This window comes from Anabrus simplex, chromosome 1, assembly GCF_040414725.1.
Source record: "Anabrus simplex isolate iqAnaSimp1 chromosome 1, ASM4041472v1, whole genome shotgun sequence".
NCBI classification, from domain to species: Eukaryota; Metazoa; Arthropoda; class Insecta; order Orthoptera; family Tettigoniidae; genus Anabrus; species Anabrus simplex.
The window spans coordinates 423,315,917-423,341,758 of NC_090265.1; the positions used below are offsets into that span (position 1 = coordinate 423,315,917).

Genomic DNA, 25,842 nt, shown 5'->3' on the forward strand with positions numbered 1-25,842 from the left:
GTTTGTGCTGTGGTTCATTATCAAGTTTTTATATTTATATTTTGACTTTAGAATAAATTAAATGTTAACATGTTTAAATAATCGACGCAAAATATGACAACCTTGCTTTTGACAAAGCTCACTTGCCTTTTAAACGACACGTGCCTCTTGTGTCCAGAGGAAAGGAGCCGACTGTCAACCCTCATTATCACTAGGGCGGGCAGACTGACAACCCTCATTATTACCAGGGTGGGCCAAGTTTTGAGATCAGAAGATACCGCTTGGGTATGCGTTGAGCGTCAGGACTATACTACTTCTTCTTATTCGGTACGGCCGATCTTCTCGAACTCTACAAGGAAGCTTATCTCATGCTGCTATCTCGCTTTTCCTGAACTTTGAATTTTCTGCTTTACCTCTGAAGACAGATATACATATATATAATACGTATTGGGGTTATGTGAGCGAACTACGATGTTCCTAACAACGAAGAAGTGTTTAGAATTTCCTAACGTCTCTTTCACATATTTATGCGTGAAGAATTACCGTACCATGCTCCTCATTTCCCTAGTACGCCTCTTCAGTGATGCCTAGGCCATTTATGACAGCTGATGGCGGAGCTGTTGAGGATCCAACCAGCCTTCGGGCTGAGGACTAAACATACACACACGTATTAAATTAGTTAGACTGGTGCTCATGCCTATGCCAATAATACACTGAAATAATTTCTTACGCCGGGCTAAGTGGCTCAGACGGTTGAGGCGCTGGTCTTCTGATCCGAATTTGGCAGGTTCGATCCTGGCTCAGTTCGGTGGTATTTGAAGGTACTCAAATACGTCAGCCTCGTGTAAGTAGATTTAACGGAACGGGAAATAATTAATGGGGGTCTAAATTCCGGCACTTCGGCGTCTCGAAAACTGAAAATGTAGTTACTGGGACGTAAAGAAAAATATTATTATTCTCTTACAGTAACACAAACTGACTGGATTCGAAACTCACGGCCTTCGATTTTAATACTACCGCGTCAGCCATTATGCTACAGGCCCCCAAGTTTTCGATTTTGAAATTTATGATACTGTTTAACAATGTGGACTCTCAAGTTTGAGTTTACTATAGTTCCATATTTGTTAACATTATTAGTTGTATGTCCCACTAACATTTCAGTAGAGTATTCGAATGATTTCTTAATATAAGGGACATAGAATGTAAACACAGATGCAAGGTCATTACTTTTTTAAACAATACTTGCGGTCCTTATCAGTTCCGTTGCCATTATCTTGCTGGGTAATTTGTTCAGCGCATAACACTTTTCTTGGAATATAACTGTAGTGTAAGATCATTTAGTGACAAACACTGATACATTACAAACAACGCGCCAGTGTGCCGACCCCGCCGAGAATCATACAGGTGGCAATATGTTATTGAAGAGTTGATCACAACAAGCCATGTAGGTAGCAGCACTATCGACATTTTCGCTGGAGACAAACTAGGGTATCAATCAGTTTCCTTCTCGTCTAATTGCAAAACGTGGAACAAGTTATAGTCGTATTTTTCGCCCCTACCCAATAAGAGATGAATACAACTTTTTTTTTGTTTTTGCGACGTACGGACTGGAGTTGCGAAACTTCAAAAAATCTGAATTTTGGAATGCCACCCGGACCGGGTGACCCGTTCTACTTTCAACAGTTGCCACCAGAGAATGCTGTACACCACATTTCCTTTTGGCGAATCATAATAGCACAGAAAGAAAAAAAAAAAAAAAAAAGCGCAGAAGTTGCAACATGGAGAGAAGTGATAGAAATCCTTGGCTCGACAGCGACAGAGAATCAAAAGGACGGTCAGTGTTAACGACGTTCGAAGACAACTTCGAGCCAATCGATCGTCTGCCAGATTCTGCTGAATACTTGGCTACGTTAGGTAATCAAAGCTGTTACTTGCACTTGTTACACTAGCAGCGTTTTGGCTACTTTTTCTAAAAGCAGTGCGAATTCGGGTGATTTTATGCTTACTTGAACATGACACCGGTCTTTCGTGTTGGATGGAGTGTTTTCTTTTGTGATATCTGTTTACAATTTACATTGACAAGACAGCTTCAGATGACACTTTCAGTGTAGTGTTACCAACGTTACCAGCATGTGGCCAGTTAATATTCTCGATATAAATAAAGTATTAAGTTCATAATTTGTGCTTCCGTAGAATTTGTGATACCAATAGAACATTTTAAATGTTTTTATAATATGAGTGCATTTTTTTGTGATAACAGGCGCGTAAATCTCAAATTAGTATACTCGATTTCTCCTTTCGGAGCGCTTTTTAAAATAACGTCCTCTTGAGGTCATTTTGGAAGATAGGTTTTCACCATTTTTTCTTTCTTTTTCTTGTTTGGATTTTAATATTTTATTCAGTGAATTGGATTTCGCACCAGTATCTGAGGCGATATCGTAAATATAGTAACTAACATTAAATGTCCTTCGCTTGATAAGCGCCACCCTATATCGTAGGGTGGAGTGTTAGGGCTGTTTGCCCTTCGTGTTACTACGTGGAAGTTCATCTTCGGTTGGACCGTAGCTGGAGCTGCTGTGAGTCTAGGTAAACTATTATATTATGCCCAGTTCCGCGAAGTTAAAACAGCAATTACTAATCCTTGTGGTAATATGCATTTCCATATTGCTGCAGTCTTTATTATTCTGTTTTACTATAATAGGGCGACCCGATTTCCGCGTATATATTAAGGGAGCACTAATGAAAGTTGATATTACTTCACCTGTATTCTGAATATCCGTATAAATACTCAGAGCGCATGACTTTAATTCTGTATTCATGTATGTAAGAAACTTGGCTGGGTAGGTTGGTTGGTTAGACATTAGCCCTATGTCATACCCATGTCGCATTCGAAACTGCATATTATTTAGCCTCTTATTACTTTTGTAATATTCTCCAGAAAGGCCAACTGTACAAGGTGTTTCACATTTCTGTAGTGTATGAGTTACCAATTGTCATTTATTGAAGCCTAAATGTCAGTGTTGCTTTATCCCAGTATCTATAGGCCTATATGGCTCTGTACACAATATTACCCTAGTAGAGCATCTTACTGAATTCTTTGCTCTTCTTGTTCCTGCAGCATAGTACGGTATTTTACAATTTTACAAATCTGCCTTCCAACAAAGATAGCCCCATAGGATTCAGCATACTCGCTGACAGAAGTGTTATATAACAGCTAAGGCAAATTGTAGGCCCTACTCAATTATTTGGATTGAGATGGTGATTTAAGTTTTGACAGGATTTCTTCACCACTCACTACAGTCTCATCTCTAGTGGTTAGTTCACACCAAAGTTAATCAACAATATTAACAGAACAATGTTAATGAAAACATTGCTCAACACATTAATAAACGTCATCAACAGTGTGTCCACACCAAAATAGCTGTTTGTGAGGTTACAATTGATAGGGTCAGGAAGAAGAAAATACAGCTGCAGCTTTCATTATGTTAGTGAGTATAATTAGAGAAAAGTGAAGACATGAAGTGTGGCAAAGAAAAATACTGGAAAGGCAAGTAGGAATTAATCAGCGAGAAAAAGTGGAAGGGGTCCAACACTTCGAAAAATGAAAGTATCGACCAAAGGAAGACAAGGGCCACGAAGGGCGTGAAAATGAAAGACTCCCTAGGCCACCATACGTAATACCATCGGGGTCGGAAAAGAACAAGAGTTGACCAAGGGAGGTTGGATAGGATAGATGAAAGTGAGGAGCCTGGCACAAGTAAGTGGAAGCAATGCCAGGACTCAGCTAAGGGCCCGGTGGTCGCCAACCCACGCTCCAATGTTCATAGCCCCTGGGGCCCATTTTAGTCGCATCTTACAACAGGCAGGGGATACTGTGGGTGTTATTCCACCGCCCCCACCCACAGGGGGGTATTTGACTAGAGTATCAAAATAAGCAATTTCAGTTATTGTGTCTGAGGTGTTTGAAGCTTTATACAACAATATCAAGGAATTGGTAAAGGTACAAAATAAAAAATCTTTATTTAACGTAGTTAGGATAGTATTATTTAGGTGATATACAAGTGGTTATGGGATGTTGCGTTATTCAGCGAGGAGCAAAGCTGGAAATGAAACAACATTATAACACAGCTAAAAGAATATCATACAGACTTAAAGGTACTGTATATTAGAAATTTTGTTTGCGATTTGATAGTCAATTTTTAGAAGAAATAAGAAATCACCGTATTCCGCGCTACAAATTTGTGTGGTCAAATTGCGTTGTTGTGCATGTGCGAACTGAAATGTTAACGAAAACACGAAAAGTTAATGAAAAGTTTCATTCATTAAAGTTAAAGAAATGTTACTTATCGACATGCTCGAAGAGTTAATGAACATGCTATTTCATTTATTAACATCCAAAAATGTTTATTAACAAAGTTAATGAAAACATCTTGGTGTGGACGCACCTTAAGATAGGATGGTAAGTTGAATCTCTTCCTAAAATCTTCAAAAACTTTGCTAATTATGGCACCTTAAGCTCCCAGTAAAAACCATAACCGATAGGAGACTGTGTAGCGTAATTGTATGTATGTCTACCCATTATTTCAGTTTCATGATATGGGTTCGGGGACTTTATAGTAATCTGTAGTTATAGAACAGTTCTCTCAAATTTAGAAATCAAATATTTAGAGAAGTTCTGAGACCTGTATACAACTAACGGAGCCAGCTTTCTTAATGGAGGGGTAAGTCCTCATTTGATGATACTAACATTCCTCTTCTCATTTTCCTGAGTACCTATCTTTGAAGAATTCACCTTCATCTATACCATTATTGAGGAAAATCTTGATGATTACATGTAGAATGTTCGTTCAGACATAGGCCTAATTACTTTTACAGCTTGTCTCATCTTGCCAGTTGTAACTTATTATGAAGAGTGAAAGGCTAAAAACTTATTCTTTGTCATAGCGCGATCTAAGAGCAAGATGCCAACACGGAGCAATGACATTTCAATACAAATCGCCAAGCAAGATCTATAGGCCTTCCTTTCCTTTCACATCCTGCAAGACAGTGTTGTCTAATACAGATGAATAGGCCACCCATACTGCAAGGTGTGCAGATCATAACAGAGCCTTATAATCAAGTCTTTACAGCTTTCTCCAATAAGTGGGTGTGTTCCCATGCTTTTGTCTTAATATGCTGTCGTTCACAGATTCAAGTAAGATTTGTTAGATCACCAGTAACTGAATTGGGTATCAATCTTTGGCTCTTCTTGTTCCCACAGCACAGTATTTTACAATTTTTACAGATCTGCCTTCCAACGAAAGATTTAGTATGTTCACTGACAAAAGATTTATATAACAGCTGTGGCAAATCGTACTCAATTATTGGGATTGAGATGGTTTTTTAAGGCTTGACAGTATTTCTTCAGCACTGTCATTACAATCTCATCTCTAAGACAGGATGGTAAGCTGAATCTCTTCCTAAAATCTTCAATGCCGGGCTGAGTGGCTCAGACGGTTGAGGTGCTGGCCTTCTGACCCCAACTTGGCAGGTTCAATCCTGGCTCAGTCCGGTGATATTTGAAGGTGCTCAAATTCGTCAGCCTCGTGTCTGTACATTTACTGGCATGTAAAAGAACTCCTGCAAGACAACATTCTGGCACCTTGGCGTCTCCGAAAACTGTAAAAGAGTAGTTAGTGGGACGTAAAGCAAATAACATTAATTAATTATTAAAATCTTCAAAAACTTCTCATTATGGCACCTCAAGTTCCCAGTAAAAATCATAGCCAATAGGAGACTGTGTAGCATTAGTTCAGTTTCAGTGATACGGATTCAGGGGCATTGTAGTACAGTTATCTGTAGTTATAGAAATAGAACAGTTCTCTCAAATTTGAAAATTAGAGAAGTTCTGAGATCCATATACAACTGACGGAGCCAGCATTCTTAATGGAAGGGTAAGTCGTCATTTGATGATAGTAACGTTCCTATTCCCTCTTACTTTTTCTGATGCTCTGCGACACGGTTTTTCTATGCACACCATACAAATGCATTCTTAAAATTATTCCATTCCTGTTCAGCATGGCTAATATCTGTCATTGTTATTAGTTTTTGTAATTCTTTTCTAAATTCTGCCTGAACCTCTTTTTCCTTCAATCTCCAGACCACCGGGCGAATTGGCCGTGCGGATAGCGGCGCGCGGCTGTGAGCTTGCATCCGGGAGATAGTGGGTTCGAATCCCACTGTCAGCAGCCCCGACGATGGTTTTCCGTGGTTTCCCATTTATACACCAGGCAAATGCTGGGGCTGTACCTTAAGGCCACAGCCACTTCCAACTCCTAGGACTTTCCTATCCCATCATCGCCATAAGACCTATCTGTGTTGGTGTGACGTAAAGCCACTAGAAAAAAAAATCTCCAGACCCTAATCTTTCTCTTTTTCTGGTAGTTTTATGACCTTACCTAATTACGACTTTGCTATCACTGCTCTATGGTCACCCCCAAAGGGTTCCTAAGGCATAGCTGTAACATCCATAAGACCTTTCTGATGTGCTTTTTACACTAATATGTAATCAATCAACGTTTTTGTTCTTCTGGCTCCCCATCCATACCTGGTAATCTTCTGGCTATTTTTCTCCCTGAACCATGTGTTTCCTATTATTAGTTGGTTCCTCTAAAAGTCCACTAACCCGTGAGGGATCGCATCTGGTAGTTTCAACCATTTCTGTTTATTTTGATCATTCCTTCTGCGAACACTGTTTACTGTACTTCCTACTCCTCAGTACCTTTCAGTGGACTAGTCCAAAATTTCTGTCAGACCACTGTTATCACTCTTCACTCCTTCAGTGAGTGACAAGCTGGCTATCCAGTTGTTTCGTTCGCACAAGACTCCTCACGTTACCTGTCTCTGTTCCATTCAACCATATGCGACACATGGCGTAGACTTATTTATAATGCAGGAAGTGCACTGTTATCATTCATTGTTGAGTAGAGGGAGAAGGAGCATTATCTATAGTCCTCTCCGTGTAAGGACGTACCCTAAGGGTGCAACCTTACCCTTTCTCCCCTGTAATATTAAGATATTGATTTATGGTTACTTTTCTTGCTGTTGGGTCTTTTTCAGTGTCGGTAACCATACAGTTTAGGGACCCTACTTGCCGATACGACGTCTTACATTTACCGTTAATCTGGCATGTTGGCAACGTTCAATCACTGCTCTAGCGTGAAGTGCGTGTTGCCACCGCATCGCCGTTAAAGCCACTAGTGATACATTTGCGAGAATATTTAAAGCATATTTTCTTTTTCTGTGGGATTGTAAATCTATTTGGCTAATACCAGGTAAGTAGGATTGTGGCATGTTCGGATAATGCATTTAATAACATAGTTTGTGTGAAATGATGAAAGTGCTCAAATACGTCAGTCTCGTGTCTAGATCTACCGGTACATGAAATAACTCTTGCGGGACGAAATTTTGGCAGTAGAACTTATAACATTATTATTTTCAAATCCGCAGTGAACTTGAAAGCTGACTTAAATTCCGTTCACGGAGCTTGGCACATTAATATTCCTATATGTTTCCTGATAAGCTTGAAGATATAACCAGCCTGCAGGCTGAAAATATGCCCAATAATCTCTCTCCTTACTGGTTACCGGTATTGAAGAGAGAAGGAAATATTCGCGCAAAAGAAAGGGAAGTCATTGGATGTCTGGAACTTTCGAAAATCACACTGCAAAGACTTATTAAATACATTGCATCGTTTAACACTCCCCTCTTTTCAAGAATATGGTTATAGTACGCCTACTGTATATCAAAATAAAGACAGATAATTTAAGTGAGAAAGTGTGTTTATTTCCTTAATTCCTCATTGAGGAGATATTCATAATTATCTTGATTTATTTCATCTTATCTTTTATCATTTACTAGGGTAGGGAAACATTCATTATCGGTGTTTACATTGAGGTTAGTTTGTTATGGTTATGTCTGATGATTTTAATATGTAACCAGGCAGGTTGGCAGCAGTGATCAGCCATTAAAAAAAAGAGAAAAGAAGAGCATCGGGTGGCGATATTTACTTTCTGGGGTATTTCCTTACGTGGCAATTACTATAGATGTGTGTAAAATGAAATTAAACATCATTTTAAAAGTATTTTCCATAAACTGAACTTTAATTTTTATTTCCAATTTCATCACTAAAGGCAATCTCATTTATTATAATTATTATGTTAAAAAGTGTTTGTGTTTAAATAGTATTATATTATTGTAATAATAAATAGCGTATTAAGTAAACGTTTGGTGTTTTATTGATTTCTGGTCGAAACAACTGTATGCGACTCCTGGCGTTACACTTGGTACACAACCCCTGGTGGGTTAACGTATCCTCTTCTCGATTCTTGTTGCCATCTCCATATGGTCCCAGAATAACTTGTGCATTCAGGTCTTCCATTATCATTACTTCCTTGACTTCTGTGCATTTCTTCGAGGAATTGTTCTATGTCCTCTTCTTTATTGCCAGTTTGTGGAGCATGTAGTTGGAACAGATCTCGTGTTCTTGCTTCAAACTGAATCCTTGCTATGATCATTCCATCACTTATCTTCTCCTCCACATGTTTTAGGACATCCTTTTAAATGATCATTCCTATTCAGTTTATTGCATCCTTCTCTAAACTGTAAAACAGCCTGTATCCCTCCTTCAGTTTTCTTTCCCCTCTTCCCCTCCATTTTGTTTCACTGAGACAAAGTGGAAGCAAGGGTAGGACTCAGCTAAGAGCCCTGTGATCACAAACCCATTCTACCAAGTTAAGAGCACCTGGGGACCCTTTTATTCACCTCTTTTGTCAGGCAGGGGATACCATGGGTGTTATTCGTAATCTGGGGGTAGGTGATGCTTGAGGAGTTCCAGTGCCATTTCCTACACTTAGGGCACGACCAGACAGTTACATAGCTGATTGCCTGTTTTGCAGGCAAGTATCTTCCAAATATACTGTAAGTCTATTCTTACTTTCACTGTAACTATAGCATAATCTCTACACAGCAAATACAACGAACAGCACTGAATATCAGAGTGACTCTGCTGCTGATAACATTTTTCTAAGCTAAGCGAGGAGGATTATGTTGTGATGAAGGTTCCACTTCTCTGTGTTCAGAGGCATGTCTCTTAACACCAAAGGCAGTGGGTTGGGATATAGTACCATATCTGAAGTACTTACTTGATTTTTGTCTGCATGAAGGAGCTATACCAAAAAAACGCATCCGGGAGATAATGGGTTTGAATCCCACTGTCAGCAGCCCTGAAGATGGTTTTCCGTGGTTTCCCATTTTCACACCAGGCAAATGCTGGGGCTGTAACTTGGTTAAGGCCACGGCCGCTTCCTTCCAACTCCTAGGCCTTTCCTATCCCATCGTCACCATAAGACCTATCTGTGTAGGTGCGACGTAAAGCCCCTAGCAAAACAAAAAAAAAAAAAAACAGTTGATGTGCTTATTAAGGAAGAAGTAAATAAGATAACAATTTTAAGTCTTGAAATGTAGAACAAGAATGTAACATAGTATTTTGCAGCAAGTTTATGAACTATGCAGTTCTGAGGAGCAATACATTCATTGCATTATAAATTCTTCCTTCCTCCACCTAGAGGCTGCCCGAAGACAAACAATACCTGGCAGTCCTGCTTTTAGTGGCCTCATATGACAGATAGGGGGATTTGTTTTTCCTGAAATTAATAATAGATTAGCAGTCTGCGTTCTCACCCATCGTGACTTGATTTTATATTAATAAATCTGTAGGCGCATATACCAATTTCAGGCTGTCCTTTTCCTTTTTTAATTTTCTGACCTACTGTAGGCCTAATGATTCACTCTTCAAACCTTGGACATTCTTGTCAGAATATACTTTTTAGGATAGTGTCAACCCAGAGAGCCAAATTGAGATCTCATAGAAGAAAGCCAAGCAGGCTGGTGGTAGTTTTAAGGGGTCAGAATCAATGAAAGTAACAAAATTGCTCTAGCGCATACCAGAAGACATATTGCACTATAAACACTAGGTCTCTCCAGCAAAGGCATATACACTGGCAGACAAAAAAAAAAGTGAATCACTTTGTGCTCTCTTTGTTGACTTAGAAAGTATTAATTCAGTGAATCGCTTTGTGATCTTTTTTTTTTCTTTACGTCGTACCGACACAGATAGGTCTTATGGCGACGATGGGATAGGAAAGGCCTAGGAGTTGGAAGGAAGCGGCCGTATCCTTAGTTAAGGTACAGCCCCAGCATTTGCCTGGTGTGAAAATGGGAAACCACGGTAAACCTTCTTCAGGGCTGCCAACAGTGGGATTCGATCTCACTATCTCCCAGATGCAAGTTCACAGCCGCGTGCCCCCAATCGCATGGCCAACTCGCCCGGTAATCAGTTACTGTATTAGAGGGAATGTTGTTCCATTAATTACATTAATTTTTACATTCTGCAGTTTTGGAGAAGAATATGACTTTTAAGAGATCATAAACTTAAGGAGCCACTTTTCACCCTAAGTGCTAGGCACTCAATTTTATTGCATTGACTAGCAATAACACTTTAGAAAGAAGTTTAACGATACTGTGGCGGAAGCTGTTGATGGATTATCAATGTGTGACACAATATCTATCACAAATGAACATTTTCCTTCAGTTTCTCTTTCATGTTTGACAAGTTAAGATGCCTCTTAGCCCAGAAGACGTTGCAAGAGTAGTGGCATTGGTGGTTGATGGACGCAGCATTTGTTATGCGATTAATGCTATCGGTGCATTATACGGAAGCTTCCAGAATGTTCTAAGACGATTTCGTGAACTTTGTATCTATCACAGACAACCTGCATCAGGTCGTTGGAGGTCTACATTTGCTAGGGAACAGGTTTCTGGTCATCCAAGTCTTGAGCGAATGCTAAACTACCGCTGTCCATGCCAGAAATTGACTCGAGTCAGTAGGAAACTCGCCGAGAAGCCAATTTGACCTCAAGAAGACCTGCAACTGGTCCACAGTTTACCCCCCAACATAGGGCACCTCGATTACAGTTTGCTTGTCAACATCGGAATTGGACTGTGGAGCAGTGGGCAATGGTACTCTTCACAGATGAGTCACGATTATGCTTCCGGTCACCTAATGGTAGAGAGAGAGTGTGGAGAAGGCGTAGGGAGCGATTTTCACCTTGCAACATTTTCAAAAGGACACCATTTGGGGGTGGCTCCATTATGGTATGGGCCTGTATCAACTTTGAGGCCCGAATGGAAATTATTTTCAATGATGGAGGTGCTCTGCATGCACACAGTGACATTGTAGAGGTGTTAATAGAGCATGTAATTGCCTATGCTACCTTAGTTGGTGAAATTTTCATCCCAATGCATGATAATGAATGCCCTCATGCTGCTCGTTGCCTGATGAAATATCTACGCGATGTCAGGATAGGAACCCTCGACTGGCCAGCTTGCAATCCAGACCTCAATCCCACAGAACACCTGTGAGATATGCCTGACCGAAATGTTTGGCTTCGCAACGTTGACACCCTCAATGAATTGTGGGCAATACTACTGACAGAGTGGGCACTCATCCCCCAGGAAATGGTCCAGGACCTCCTAGCCTAGTATGCTGCGAAGGATGGAGGCAGTAATCATCGCCGGAGGTAGTAACACCCGATACTAAGGCAAGATAAGTGTAGTGTCATCAAGAAAACTCAGTGGTATGCAATGTGTAATGCAGTGTTTATATAAGGTAATGCGATTTTCATAAATTACAGCATCTAAGAACTTTTTGGATTTAAAAAAAAACTTTATACTGAAGTATGCAGAGCACTGGTTAACTTCATTTTAAATATGTTGTTGGAATGAAGAAAAAACAAAGCTTAAGATAAATAAATACATTTTTTGTTCTTAAATTAAAGTGATCCTAATTTTTGTTTGCTAGTGTATATAAAATAAGAGTTTGGACTGTACCATTTCTCAGAATTTAAAAAAATTGTATTTTATATCGGTCGTGACCACAGTTAGCAATCTTGCAGGCTACTTCTTATGGCTGGTATTCATCTGAAATTAGTAGCCGTTGATATTGCTTTGCTTGTATGCAAGTGTTTACTGTATGTACAGAACTGTACTCGAAATACTGTAGTGTATGTGTTTTTCACCCCCTGTGGGTGGGGGACGCAGATGAAGAATACACCCATGGTATCCCCTGCCTGTCGTAAGAGGCGACTAAAAGAGGGCCCAGGCCTCTCAACTTAGGAGCGTGGGTTGGCAACCACGGGGCCCTTAGTAGAGTCTTGTACCGCGTCTAGTGTTTTCTATACTTATTTCCCAGAATGGGCTTGTTAGTCTATTCCCTGATATAGAATTCACATGTCTGTTATTTGCTAATGATAACTTTTCTCTGACTTGACATCTACCTCTTTCATGGTTAGATGGCGCCTCATGCCGCTATGATTTTCCAAAGAATTTCTTTCGATCCTATTTTGGAAGCCGTAGTAAACAAGATGGTTTGACTATATTATGAAACGTGTTTCGTTTAATATAAATGGTATATGAAGAAAGATTCACTATTTAACATACATGGCTCTCTGCCTTGAGCTAACGTACATGATTGATTGATTAATACATATGGACCTTTTTCCAGGTATTTATTTATTTCTCTACTTCGTTTGGGTTGCCACAGCTATGCTAAGCTAGTGTTCATTGTGATCCCGTTTTTGTTCTTTGTTTCTTGTTTTGATTGTGGAGAACTTACATTCACTGTTCCCTTTTCATATTTTACTGGCGATATATATTTACGTATCTGTTCCTACGCAGGGATGAAAAGGTAGCACGAACCCGTTTTAATTTGTGTGTGTGTGGTGCTGTTTGATTGCGATGTATTTGCATTTGAGACCATGTCTTTTTCTCTCCTCCTGCGACGTTTTGGTTGAGCTCATATGACGACACGTATTTAATACGCTACTTAGGAAAAATTCCTGTTCGCTACCATGAAGCGATATGAATACGTCCCATTGCGTATTTGTAGTTAGACTATTGCTATGATTAGGTGAGCTTTGCCTTGTATTGCGGCTGCCCTGATATTTGGATCTGGACTCTCGGATTGTGCTCATGGACCTTGAGTCACTTATCTCATGCTTCTGCGGTTTTGTCGCGGTGTGTCTTGAATCTGTATTTATATTGCTTTATGTATCTAGTCTCTAAGTGTGCTTGTATGAATGTTGGGTTTGTTATTTTTTGTTTACCTTTTGCAAACTTAAAGACTCTCTTTTGCGAAGTTCCCGTGCTACACAGTTCTGATTTCATTCTTGAATGCGATGCCAGCGACGTTGTTTCAGTGGTGCTAAACCAGAGATTAGAGAATGACACCTTGGCTCCTATTGCATATTTTAGCAAGATGTTTCATGGATCTAAAATCAATTATTCCACATATGAGAAAGAATGTCTAGCCGTTGTACTTGGTGTTGAGAAATTTCATTCTTACCTCGAACATAGTCATTTCTGGGTACACACCGACAATCAGGCGATATCCTGGATGAATGCAAATGTGAAGAAGTTAGGAAGAACTTGTTGGATTCTTCGGCTGTCATCTTATAAATTTTCTGTCGTACATGTAAGGGGGAAAGATAATGTGATGGCTGACTGTCGCACATGTTTGAGGGTGTGGAGAGACCCGACCCTAGTCCTGAAGGTAGTTTTCCTGTTAATGTTCTTCAAAAGTATCCTCTGAGTTTTTCTGAACTAACTGAATTTCAAAACAACAACCGTGAATGTGCGGAGATAATTGAAGGAATTGCCAATAATGATCAAAAATGGGTATCCTTTGAGATAAAAAAAGGGTCTTTTGTATCACAAGTGCCCCCGGAACAAGTCTTGTAAGACATTTGTTTCCCATGCTTTGAGGGCCATGATCTTACATTATCATGATTCTTGTCTGGGTGCACACCTTGAACAACTGAAAACTTTCCATAAGATTGCTTGAAACTATTACTAGCCTAACCTTAAAAGGGATGTCTTTGAATACGTTAGGAGTTGTGACGTTTGCCAAAAATGCAAACCCGCCCAAAACACTCTAGTTGGTTTCCATTCCGCTGACATTGCAAACTCTCCTGGGGAGAAATTATTCATAGATTTCTTCGGTCCTCTTGTAAAATCTAAAAATGGGAATGTCGGCATTCTATCCGTCATTGACGATTTTTCTAAATTTGTCTGGTTGTTCTCTGTTCATAAAATGAATTCTACTGTCACGGTTAAATTACTATCTAATCATATCTTTGCTATTTTTAGCCCCCCAAAATCTTGGTCTTGGACAACTCCTGTTTTTTACCTGTGCCCATTTTCAGAACTTGTGTTTCTCATGGGGCATAAAGCATGTTCGCCTTAGTCCACACCCCCCTCAGCTGTCTCAAATTGAGAGATTCCACCGTAATCTTAAGGCGTGTCTGTCAGCCTTTCACCACAACAACCAAACTTTTTGGGATTCCTGTTTAGGTTTTTTTAGCTTAGCTTTCAATACTGCCGTTCATGAATCCTGCCGTTTTACTACTGCTGAATTATTTTTGAGCAGAATACCTAATGATCCGCTTATGTTACAGTGGAATATATTTGTCTACTCCTTCTCGCCACATGACTCTCCAGGAAAAATGGAAAGTTGTTTCGGAACACCTTGTCAAGGCAATGAACAAGGTGGCCCAGGGGTACAACAAGGGAAGGAAACCCGTCCCGTTCTGAGTTGGAGACCTTGTTCTGGTAAAAAGATTCCCCATCAGTTCTGCTATTGACTATGTCAGCAGGGAACTTTCTCAAAAGTGGTCAGAACCAAAGAAGATTGTCGAATTTCTTGGACCAGTGAATGTCAGATTGGAAGATGTCGCAAATCAGATTTCATCTAAGGATCACGTTTTCCTATTACAAAGATAGTATCCAAGGAGCCAGTGATGTTTAACTTCATCCATTTGTTTTTAATGTAGTATCTTCTCTTATTCATACCCCTATTGATAAATATCTTTAGAATAGACCAACGATTACAGGACCGTACTCTCAATATCTTTTGTTTCAGGTTTTAAAAAAAAGTGGGACTGGATCTGAAGAGTATACCAAAATCTGTAAAATAAAAAAATAAAAAGAGAATGGAAAAGACGGGATTTAATGTATTTGTACCGGGCGAGTTGGCCGTGCGCGTAGAGGCGCGCGGCTGTGAGCTTGCATCCGGGAGATAGTAGGTTCGAATCCCACTATCGGCAGCCCTGAAGATGGTTTTCCGTGGTTTCCCATTTTCACACCAGGCAAATGCTGGGGCTGTACCTTAATTAAGGCCATGGCCGCTTCCTTCCAATTCCTAGGCCTTTCCTATTCCATCGTCGCCATAAGACCTATCTGTGTCGATGCGACATAAAGCCCCTAGCAAAAAAAAATGTATTTGTATTTCGTGATTTACAAAATCACCATTATGTGTTTAAACCGAATACACAACAAATCTCTAAAACTGTGTGTGGGCCTGTGTGAATGGACGCCTTAACCTACATATCTTTTATTGCTCTTGTGTATTAGTTTAATTACCTGGATTTATTCATTGTCTTTCTTGTTTAGGTTATTCTTTGTTTACAGATTAGTGATAGTCACGTGCGCGCGCTTAACAATAAGTTATAACTCTTAAAGAAAATGAGTTCTCCTCGCCTGATCATCAAAAATAGAACTCATTTTTCAAGGGGTGGCAGGAATATTTGTACCGCACCTACTGTTTTCTATGCTTATTTCCCAGAATGGGCTTGTTAGTCTATTCCCCGAAATAGAATTCATATGTCTGTTATTTGATAATGATAACTTTTCTCTGACTTGACATCTACCTCTTTCACGGTTAGACAGATGGTGCCTCATGCCGCTATGATTTTCCAAAGCATTTCTTTCAATCCTATTTTGTTTGCTTTACTCTTTGAAAGAAAGAAAAATGGAAGCCTTATGAAACGTTGAAACGTGTTTTGTTTCATATAGATGTTAGCCTTGAGCTAACGTACATGATTAATACATATGGACCTTTTTCCAGGTATTTATTTATTTCTCTACTTCCTTTGGGTTGCCATAGCTATGCTAAGCTAGCGTTCGTGTGTTCCCGGTTTTGTTCTAAGTTCCCTGTTTTGATTGTGGAGAACTTATATTCACTGTTCCCTTTTCATATTTTACCAGAGATATATGTGTGTGTAGTGCTGTTTGATTACGATGTATTTGCATTTGAGACCATTCTTCTCTCCTCTGCGACGTTTTGGTTGAGCTCATATGACGACTTGCATTTAATACGCTACTTAAGAAAAATACCTGTTCGCTACCATGAAGCGATATGAATACATCCCATTGCGTATTTGTGGTTAGACTCTTGCTATGATTAGGTGAGCTTTGCCTTGTATTGCGGCTGCCCTGATATTTGGATCTGGATTCTCAGATAGAGCTCGTGGACCTTTGAGTCACTTATCTCATGCTACTGCAGTTTCATCCAGGTGTGTCTTGAATCTTATGCCTTATGCATCTGGTCTCGATGTGTACTTGTATGAATGCGTTGTATGAATGTCAGGTTTGTGTTATTTTTTGGATACCTTATGTATGTTACTTTCTGTTTTTTCTGATATGTTTGTCTATTTGATTGCTTTATCTCTATTCCTGGCTGGTTTAGCAGTTTTTATTTTTATATTTTGGGATCTGATATTTATGTTTATCGTGTTGTCTTTGACAGTGTTTATTTTCTGTGTAGCTATGGCAATGCCCCTTGCCCTTTCTCCATGTTACCTCTTTGGTGGTTGTAATAAATTTTTTTGGCTGATGTGCTTCCTTTTTTCATCTTTAAAACTTCCTTCAGGAGTTACTCTGTGGGGATTGTTGGTGGTGATGCTTTGAAAAGGAAGAGAGTTTGTGTGTCTGTTTTTTTTTTTTTTTCCCACGGACAGTCGTGTTCTGACTTTCGGAGATATATTATTTTCCTTCTTCACGAGAGGAATGTTTTGAAATAAATACAACACACCTTTTGCTGTAATGTCTGAATATATGAATATCGCCTCTCTATGTACCGGTACCCGTACAAAAGGGAATTAAGTGAGGAAGTCCTTATGATGGTTTCTGTGGAAGTAAAAGGCTTCTATACATGTTAATGAAAATGCTATCCTCCATGAATATGTATGTAAGTAACATTTATATATTTTACTAGCTGATGTACCCGTGCTTCGCTACGGAATTCTAAATATTTTACAGAATTCTAGGTTAGGTAGTGTAAACGTTGTGAGCAAGATTGTATTAAGTTGCATAGCTCTTAACGTTGCCCTAGAAACACGACGGTGAAGTCACCAACGTCTTTTCTCATATGAAGACTGGGTTAGGGAATTTTCATTGTAATAGGCCAGCTTGCCTACCGTCAGTCACAATCAGGTTGGGGAGTTTTCATTATAATGGCAGACACCCACTCTCCGCCTGCCTTTACAGATTCTCAGAAAGACTCTCTTAGTGGTTTTCCCAACTGAAATGAACATGGGTCATTACAATGACATTAGTAAGAATGGCGCGATTCAAAGCAATGCTTTCATATGAAATACTCGATCAAATGAAAAACCACACATTTTCTCACTTTTAACGAACAGTACTATGCTGCCGAACTAACAGTCCAAAGCTACAGAGCTGGAATGACCAAAATGCAGACATCCGTGATCCGTGAACAATCGTTCGTCTTTTTTTCGGCGAGGGGATTCGAATAGTGGATAGTCCCAGGGCAAAAACTATGCCCGTTTACTTATCTGTTTCCTGGGAGTACCCGATGAGTCGGAAAATCTCAATTCACTACACTGGCGGGGGAAAGAACTATCTGACATGGAGGCAATTTATCCTCCAAGCCAGAGAAGAAACCACATCTTCGCTGCTAATTTGGAATAAAATTAATGTAGATTTAATAAAAGTGAAAAGGAAGAAGCTTTTCTTAAGAAACGGCTCATTTCAGGGTTAAATTTGGAGTTAGTTAATTGTGGTACTATAATTTGGAATAGGCCTAAATTGTAATTCTAGACCAGTTCATACTACTACTGGCCGGCCCCGTGGTGTAGGGGTAGCATGCCTGCTTCTTACCCGGAGGTCCCGGGTTCGATTCCCGGCCAGGTCAGGGATTTTTACTTCGACCTGAGGGCTGGTTCGAGGTCCACTCAGCCTATCTGACGGTGAGATAGCGGCCCTGGTCAAGAAAGCCAAGAATAACGGCCAAGAGGATTAGTCGTGCTGACCACACGACACCTCGTCATCTGCAGGCCTTCCGGCTGAGCAGCGGTCGCTTGATAGGCCAAGGCTCTTCAAGGGCTGTAGTGCCATGGGGGGGTCATACTACTACTACTACTACTACTACTACTACTACTACTAACTGAGCCTCTGACTTACGTGCGCACACTGCTCATTCAAAACAGCGCGTCAGAATAGGTATCGAATAGCTGGCGTACTATGATGAACCAGTGTGTTACATACCAGCAGTATCAGAAAATGTATGAACCAGAGGAATAGCATGCTAAAGAAGAAAGTTATCTAACTCCTCAGCTATTTCCCGCCAATATTCAGTTAGGCTGTTATACTCGGTACGCAGCAGTAATTCCATCTATCGGAGTTGAATGTCAGCATAAGAGGCAAAGAACATTACAACAAACAACGGCCAGTGTAATGTTATTGTTGATCAATGTTTCGCGCTTTCGATATTGTAGGCCTTCACATTATTAACTATCTTCCAGTTCTGAAATACTACTCTTGCATAGTCGGTACGGTAAAACTGAATAAAATATGAATGATCAGAAATTGTATTCTCTATAACTTTTATGTAGTACTTTTCCATAGGACAAAGAACATAGGTATTTAAAAATTAAATTTTAGGTGCCTTCCTCTAAACTACCATTTCACCCAGGGTGAATAACATTGTTTATAGCTTAAACTGTAGTTTCTTTTTACCCAACTGTATATACCGATTTTCATTAAATTCTGTTTACCCATTTTGTCGGGGCTCGGTTGATATGGACTTAGCAACAAAAATCCAGTTTCATGAATATCTGTGTTATCATAGCCGGTACGGTAAAAATGCATAAGACGTAAATGATCAGAAATTAAATTCTGTATAACTATAGTTATGTAGTATTTATCGATATGACCACTAATAATATAAATATTTGAGAATTGAATTTTAGGCCTTCCCCTAAACTACCATTTCACTCAGCGTGAATAAAATAATTTATAGCCTAGATTGTAGCAGCTCACCCCCCGACTTTACATACCGATTTTTATTAAATTCTCTTCAGCTGTTTCCTCGTGATGCGTGTATATACATACATACAGACAGACAGAAATTGCAGAAAAGTAAAAACTGCATTTTCATGTTACTGTGGTCATGATCGATACAGAAATACCATTCTTTTCAAATTCTGAGCAATGTACAGACAAACCTCTTATTTTATATATATAGATGTATCCTTTGGTTTGTGTTTTGCTCATCGTATTTCTGCATCAGCCAATATTATAGAAATATACCCCAATCTATGTTAAAACTATTTCTGTGTTGGGTTCTTGCCTTTTGTGAGTAATTCATTTATATAAGAGGCCCGGGGCCAGCTCCTGGTTATCATATAGCCAGTTTTGACCCGACCCCATTTTATATCCTCAGGGTAGTGGGTGGAGTCCTGGCATTGCTTCCACTTACTCGTGCCAGACTTCTCACTTTCATCTATCCTGTCCGACCGGACAGCTCTTGTTCTTTTCCGACCCCGAAGGTATTAGAGCATTTTACAAGTATTAGAGCATTCGAGGCCTAGGGAGTCTTTCATTTTAACACCCTTCGTGGCCCTTTGTCCGTGTGGATTGCAGATTAGAATTCACCAACGGTAACCTCTGCCAGTTGTAGAAGGCGACTAAAAAGGAAAGCCAAGTGACTCCCGAGATAAGGAGTCCTCCTCCTTGGCTTCTTAGGAGGGCGGATGAGCAGGTGAAGGTTCAGGGCAATCTCTTACCCTTGAGATGGGAAACTGTCCCTAAAGACTGAAGAACCTGTAGGTCAATGGCATAAGGATGTAGAATGCAATGGGAAACTACTACATTAAAGATCGTAAGGATATCCCATGTATAGTAGCCATGCTGAGTTCTGATGATAGAGTTTATTCTACTGATCATGAAAATCGGAAGCCAAGATCCGGCAGGAGCGGGAATAATAGCGAGGCCTCTTGCGGTTGTCATCCCGCGAAGTCCTCGCAAGGAAAACATACATTTTTTATTGGCACGTGGAATGTTAAATCATTGCTCAAACTGGGAAGATTGGAGGAACTAAAATATTCAGTGGTGAAGAACAGTTTAGATGTTCTAGGTGTGTGTGAGACAAGATGGGCCATTAATGGTGACTTCAGATCTGAGGACTTGAGAATAATTCATAGTGGCAACTATTTGAAATTGTGGACAAGAATGCCAATGTGATTGTGATGGAGAATTTTAATGCTTTTGTAGGTTGAAATGGAAATGTTCAATACAGTGGTAAATTTGGTCTGGGAGAAACAAATTCAAGAGGCAGACAAATTCAAGAGGCAGAAGACTTAGAATTTTGTAAGCAGTACGCGATTATGTCGAGCACAGGTTTTGAGGTTCCCAAACGAAGACGTTATATTGAAAGGACCTTGGAGATACAAGAAGATGCCATATTGACTATATAGTGGTTAAACAGAGGTACAGAAATCAAGTGAAATCCAGTCATAGTTATCCAGGTACTGAAATCGACAGTGATCACATTCTTGTTGCAGCTAAATGTGATGTCACATTCAAGAAGTTCCAAACACTCAGACAGAAGAAGTGGTGCTTATATAAACTTCAAGATTCTAGTGTATTACAAACATTCAAGAATGCTACCAAGCTGAAGAAATTTAATTTGGGATGGGATGATAAAAAAAGTAGCTTAGAGATAGCTGCCACAGAACTCCTCGGTAGAGCAAAATTAGAACCAAGGAAACCATGGATAACATCAGAAATTCTAGAGCTCATTGAAGAAAGGAAAAGAATAAGGAAAATAAAATTTGAACGAAACAAAGAATTAAAAAACTTGATAAAAATGAAATGCTGACTAGCCAAAGACAACTGGATGAAAGAAGTGGAGAAATTGAAAATTATTTGAAGAAGGGGTATTGTGATAAAAGCATGTTCTTCTATATCGGTCCCTCAATCCTGAGGATCGTGATCTCTGAAGATATTTCTTTGTACCCGTTTCCATACTTTAAGATAAAATCTCTGGGATGTACATGAAAAGAACTAAAAGCAATGTGGTTAAAAAAAAAGATGGGAAACTGCTCTTTCAAATCAAAAATGTTAGTGACCAATGGAAAGAATACCGTGAAGACTTTTATGATGGAGAAGATATTGTCGATGTTGAAGAATATTTGGAGGATCTGGAATCAGTTCGAGAAGTAGACAGAGGACTGTCCATCACTACAGCAGAGTTCGATGCAGCACTCTCTAAACTTAAACAGAACAAAGCCACAGGTGTGGATGCCATTCCAGCAGAACTCTTGAAAACCTGTAATGATACCATGAAAAATGGTCTGTTTGAAGTGATTACTGAATGCTACGAACAAGGAAACTTAACTGATTTTATTAAAAGTAGAACAATTACACTTCCCAAAAAAGAAAATGCATGCGATTGTTTGAGTTGTAGAACATTAGCGATCCTTTTTCACATTTCTAAAATTTTACTTATCATTAAAGACAGAATTAGAAGGAAAGTAGAACAACAATTGGATAATGATCAATATGGCTTTAGAACACAGAAAGGAACTAGGGAGGATATATTAACGTTACTGTATGTCAAATTCTGGAAAGAAGGATAAGTCAACAGCAAAACTTACGTAGCATTCACTGACTTGGAAAAAGTCTTTGATAATGTTGAAATTGCTTTTTCAAGTAATGAGGAATGTGGGACTTGACTGGAAAGACAGGCGCCTTATTCTGAATCTATATAAAGCCCAAACCACGGAAGTTCATATTAATGGTACTACAAGGAGAGGAAAAAAATTGAAGAGTGCGACAAGGCTGTCCACTGTCACTGTATCCCTTTAACCTGTTTATAGAAAATGCAGTTAGAGAAATGAAAGAGCACACTAAAGGGTTGAATTTTAATGGTATTCAGGTGCACAGTATCCACTTTTGCGGATGATATTGCTCTCTTAGCTAATTACAAAATGTTAGAATCATTCCATATTGACGGTTTTCACTTTACAAAGGAAAATATGTGTCGACCTATTCAATACATAACATAAATCCATCCTTAGATGGAGCAATAAGTCAAACATGTTTCGACTCGTTCAAGCCATCTTCAGTAAAAAAAAGGGAGGTTAGTTTTTTGCATAATAGAAGCTAAAAATGTGTTAAAAACATAATGAAGGAACAAATGAAAAACAAAAGAGAATATGACAGAAATAAAAACAATTCAAATATATACACATTTCCATCATTAGATGGAGTAATAATCAACTCGTTTGAGACATCTTCAGTGAAAAAAGTTAACATTTTTATAATAATTGAAGCTAAAAAAGTGTGTATAACCTATGAGGAAAAGAATAAAAACAAATGAGATAAGATGCAAATGAACAATAAGGGTTTATAGTGAGGTTGTGGAACTCTTAGTGTAAAAATTTTGCAGTGTGATATAATTAAAAAACAGGATGAAATCACTGTGTTAAAAATTCAGAATTGACAGTCTGTCTTTGTAGAGTCACCATTACCACGAATAGTTAAGTGGGGGTTGAAAAACTTGAGAATCCAGGTTGAGGTAAGACACGTGCCAGGTGAAATGTATGTCACACGTGATGGAAAACCGCCAATGAATTACAAATTTTAGAATAGGCCTTTCGAGAGTGCTACTAATTTCTCAATTTTAGCAAATTGCCTGCTGCGATAACAAAGTTGGAAGCTACAGGTCTACCCCTTGTTGAATATTTAGCTGTTATTGAAGACATTCAAACGTATCTGCAATCATCGCAGGGAGACGTAGCTGCAGCAGCTACAGGTAAGCTGAATAAAGTGATCCGTTCAAATCCTGATTTTGAAATCGTCAAGCTTATAAAAGACATTTCGTGTGGTGAAAATGCAAAAGATTTAAAATTTGATGTCACCTTGTCCCAAATGTCTCCATTTAAATACCATATGCACCTGTTACTTCTTGTGACGTAGAAAGATCATTTTTTTCTGTTTATAGGAATGTACTGACAGATAAACGGATGAGCTTAAGTCAAGACAATTTGGAGAAATTAGTTGTTAGGAACTGAAAATGTAACCATGTTGAACTGAATTTTGATAGTGCATATTTTCCACTTTATTGTGCATATTTTGCTATATGATAGTGCATGAATGCATGCATATTTTGAGATTTGATATTACGTGGAAATCGAAGCTCTAGTGATGTCCCACTGGAAACTTTGGAAGTAAATACTGTTGCATCCATTTTAACTACCCCAGACCTAATAGATCCTCCAGCTATCAGTGAGGTAGAATTTGCAATTAAGGAACTAAAAAAATTATAAGGCATGTGGTGAAGACCTAATCTTTGCAGAAATCTGGAAAAACGCAGGGAAACCAGCAATCATAAATCTACATTAGCATCTAGTCAAAATGTGGATCACAGAGAAAATCCCAGAACATCGGACCTCAGGCGTTACCTATCCATTATTCGAAAGCGGAGATAAAACTAATCCGGACAATTACAGAGGAATGACCCTTTTGTACTACACTTACAAAATTTTCTCCTGCATAATTTACAATAGGAAAAGAAAACATTCTAGAACCACAACTTACAGAATACCAAGGAGGATTTCGACCATACGGAAGTTATCATTTAGACTTTCACGGCCCATGTAACTATCCATGAATGCATACGGAAGTTGCCCAGACCAAATTCTCAGCCTGAAACTAATAATGGAATATTAAAAATACAGAAATAAACAACTGTTTATTTCATCCATAGGATATATAAAACAAATCATTCATGACAAGAGTTGTGATAATTACTTGGACTAGAAGAAACTAGCCACAGACCGGAGTTCATGGGAAGCCGCTACAAACCAATCTTTGGATTGAACACCACAGAAGAAAGAAGATTTCAAAAAGGCTTATGATAGTATACACAGACCCACTCTTTTAAAAATCCTCAGATCATATGGCCTTCATCCTAAATTAACAAATATTATTGAACTAACTTTAACCAACACAATTTCAAAGGTAGAGTTCAGGGGAGAAATGTCAAATGCTTTTAGAATAAATACAGTCCTTAGACAAGGTGATGGATTATCCCCACTGCTTTTCAGTGTGGCTCTAGATTACATCATGAAAATTAGACAAAAAGGAAACCCACCTAAAATCAAAACTGGAGCAAAACCCTCAATAAGGACAAACTGCCTAGGGTTTGCAAATGTTTTAGCTCTTGACATTGAAGTCCGTGCTCAGATCACCAGTCTCCAGAAAATCGCATTAAAAATAGTATTACGAATATCTTTGAAGAAAACTGAGATCATGCCAATGAATTGCCCTGACATAAATGAAGTCATCATAAATGATCAAAAAATGAACATAGTCCTACAATTTTATTCTTGTTTTCTGCATCTGTAATTTTGAGTCCAAAATAATTTATTCTATTGTACCACCTATTCAATACTAGCCACGTGCTACGTGGGTGAAATTTACATAATACTGTGTACACTTCTTAGGAACATGTTTTGCCCGTTGTTAAGGGCATCATCAGCCTGTAGTAACCTTAAGGTCAAAAGTCAGAATCATTAACCATTCATACAAGGAATACACTGAAAATATGTTACAGTTTAAAAACATCTTAAGTTAACATGCTGCAATGATAATATAGAAAAATGCGTATTACAAACTGAGAGTATTGAGAATAAATAGTTTCTGAACTCATTTTTTAAATTCATAAATTTCATAATTTAAATTTATTTCCCATGTTCCTAAGAAGTGTACATAGTTATTATGTAAATTTCACCCACATAGCACGTGGCTTGTATTGAATAGGTGGTAAAATAGAATAAATTATTTCGTGATAATTTGCTTATGGATAAATAGAACCAACAAAATGAAAAAAAACACAATTTCTAACCTAACTTATAACAAAAAATGCTCGTCAGTATACACCAAGATTCAACACTACAAAACTATAACTTTGGCCGAAGCCACTTACTCTTTGCGAAACTTTGGTCCAGTTTAAAAATGAAAGGAGAACTAATTAGCTCCTCAAAACTGAAAGAAGAATTATCAGAACTTGCATAAGTAAAAGGTACCAGGTTGAAGGAGTCTGGAGAATCCTCCCCTATGAAACTATCGAGAGATTGACCCAGTTACCAGCATGATGAAGAAGAAAAGCATCTCTTATACTATAGTTTGAGAACCATTGGTGTAGAGGATATAAAGATGTTCAATGTTTGGATAGGAGTAGGTAGCTCATTGATAGAAGGAATTACTCTTATACAATTTCCTACTTAGAGAAAGTGTTTTCAGATTTAATGTGTGTGTGCATGGTGCGTTATATTATAAGCTAGTTAAGATTCCAGTGTTTCAGATCTTGAATATGTATATTTTCTTTTACAGAACAGAAATTAGCCAAGCTGAAGGAACGACAGTCAAAGAAAGACCTTGTGCAGTCGCTTGAAGAAACTCACAAATCATGTATGCTGAGGTTACTTGCCGAGGGTACACCATTTTGTAGAAATCAAGAGGACTTTGAATTGGACACTCCAGTTGCTAATTCACATGCTTTGTTAAGGCATATTGCTCCTGAAAAACAGGCTTTAACATTGGGTGAGCTTGTGGAGCTCCTTAAAGCAGATCAGTTATCAGAGAAGTTAGCTGAAGAAGAGCTGCCTGAAGAGCAATAAA

General features: G+C 38.8%; 1 protein-coding gene across 1 annotated transcript; it reads left to right on the forward strand.

The window, feature by feature from the left end:
• Positions 1-1,675: 1,675 nt before the first annotated feature.
• On the forward strand, positions 1,676-25,841 carry LOC136856899 (uncharacterized). Its single transcript, XM_067135124.2, has 2 exons — positions 1,676-1,893; positions 25,555-25,841. The coding sequence occupies exons 1-2, from the start codon at positions 1,758-1,760 to the stop codon at positions 25,839-25,841; spliced, it is 423 nt and encodes a 140-aa protein (XP_066991225.1). The 5' UTR covers positions 1,676-1,757.
• Position 25,842: the final 1 nt, after the last annotated feature.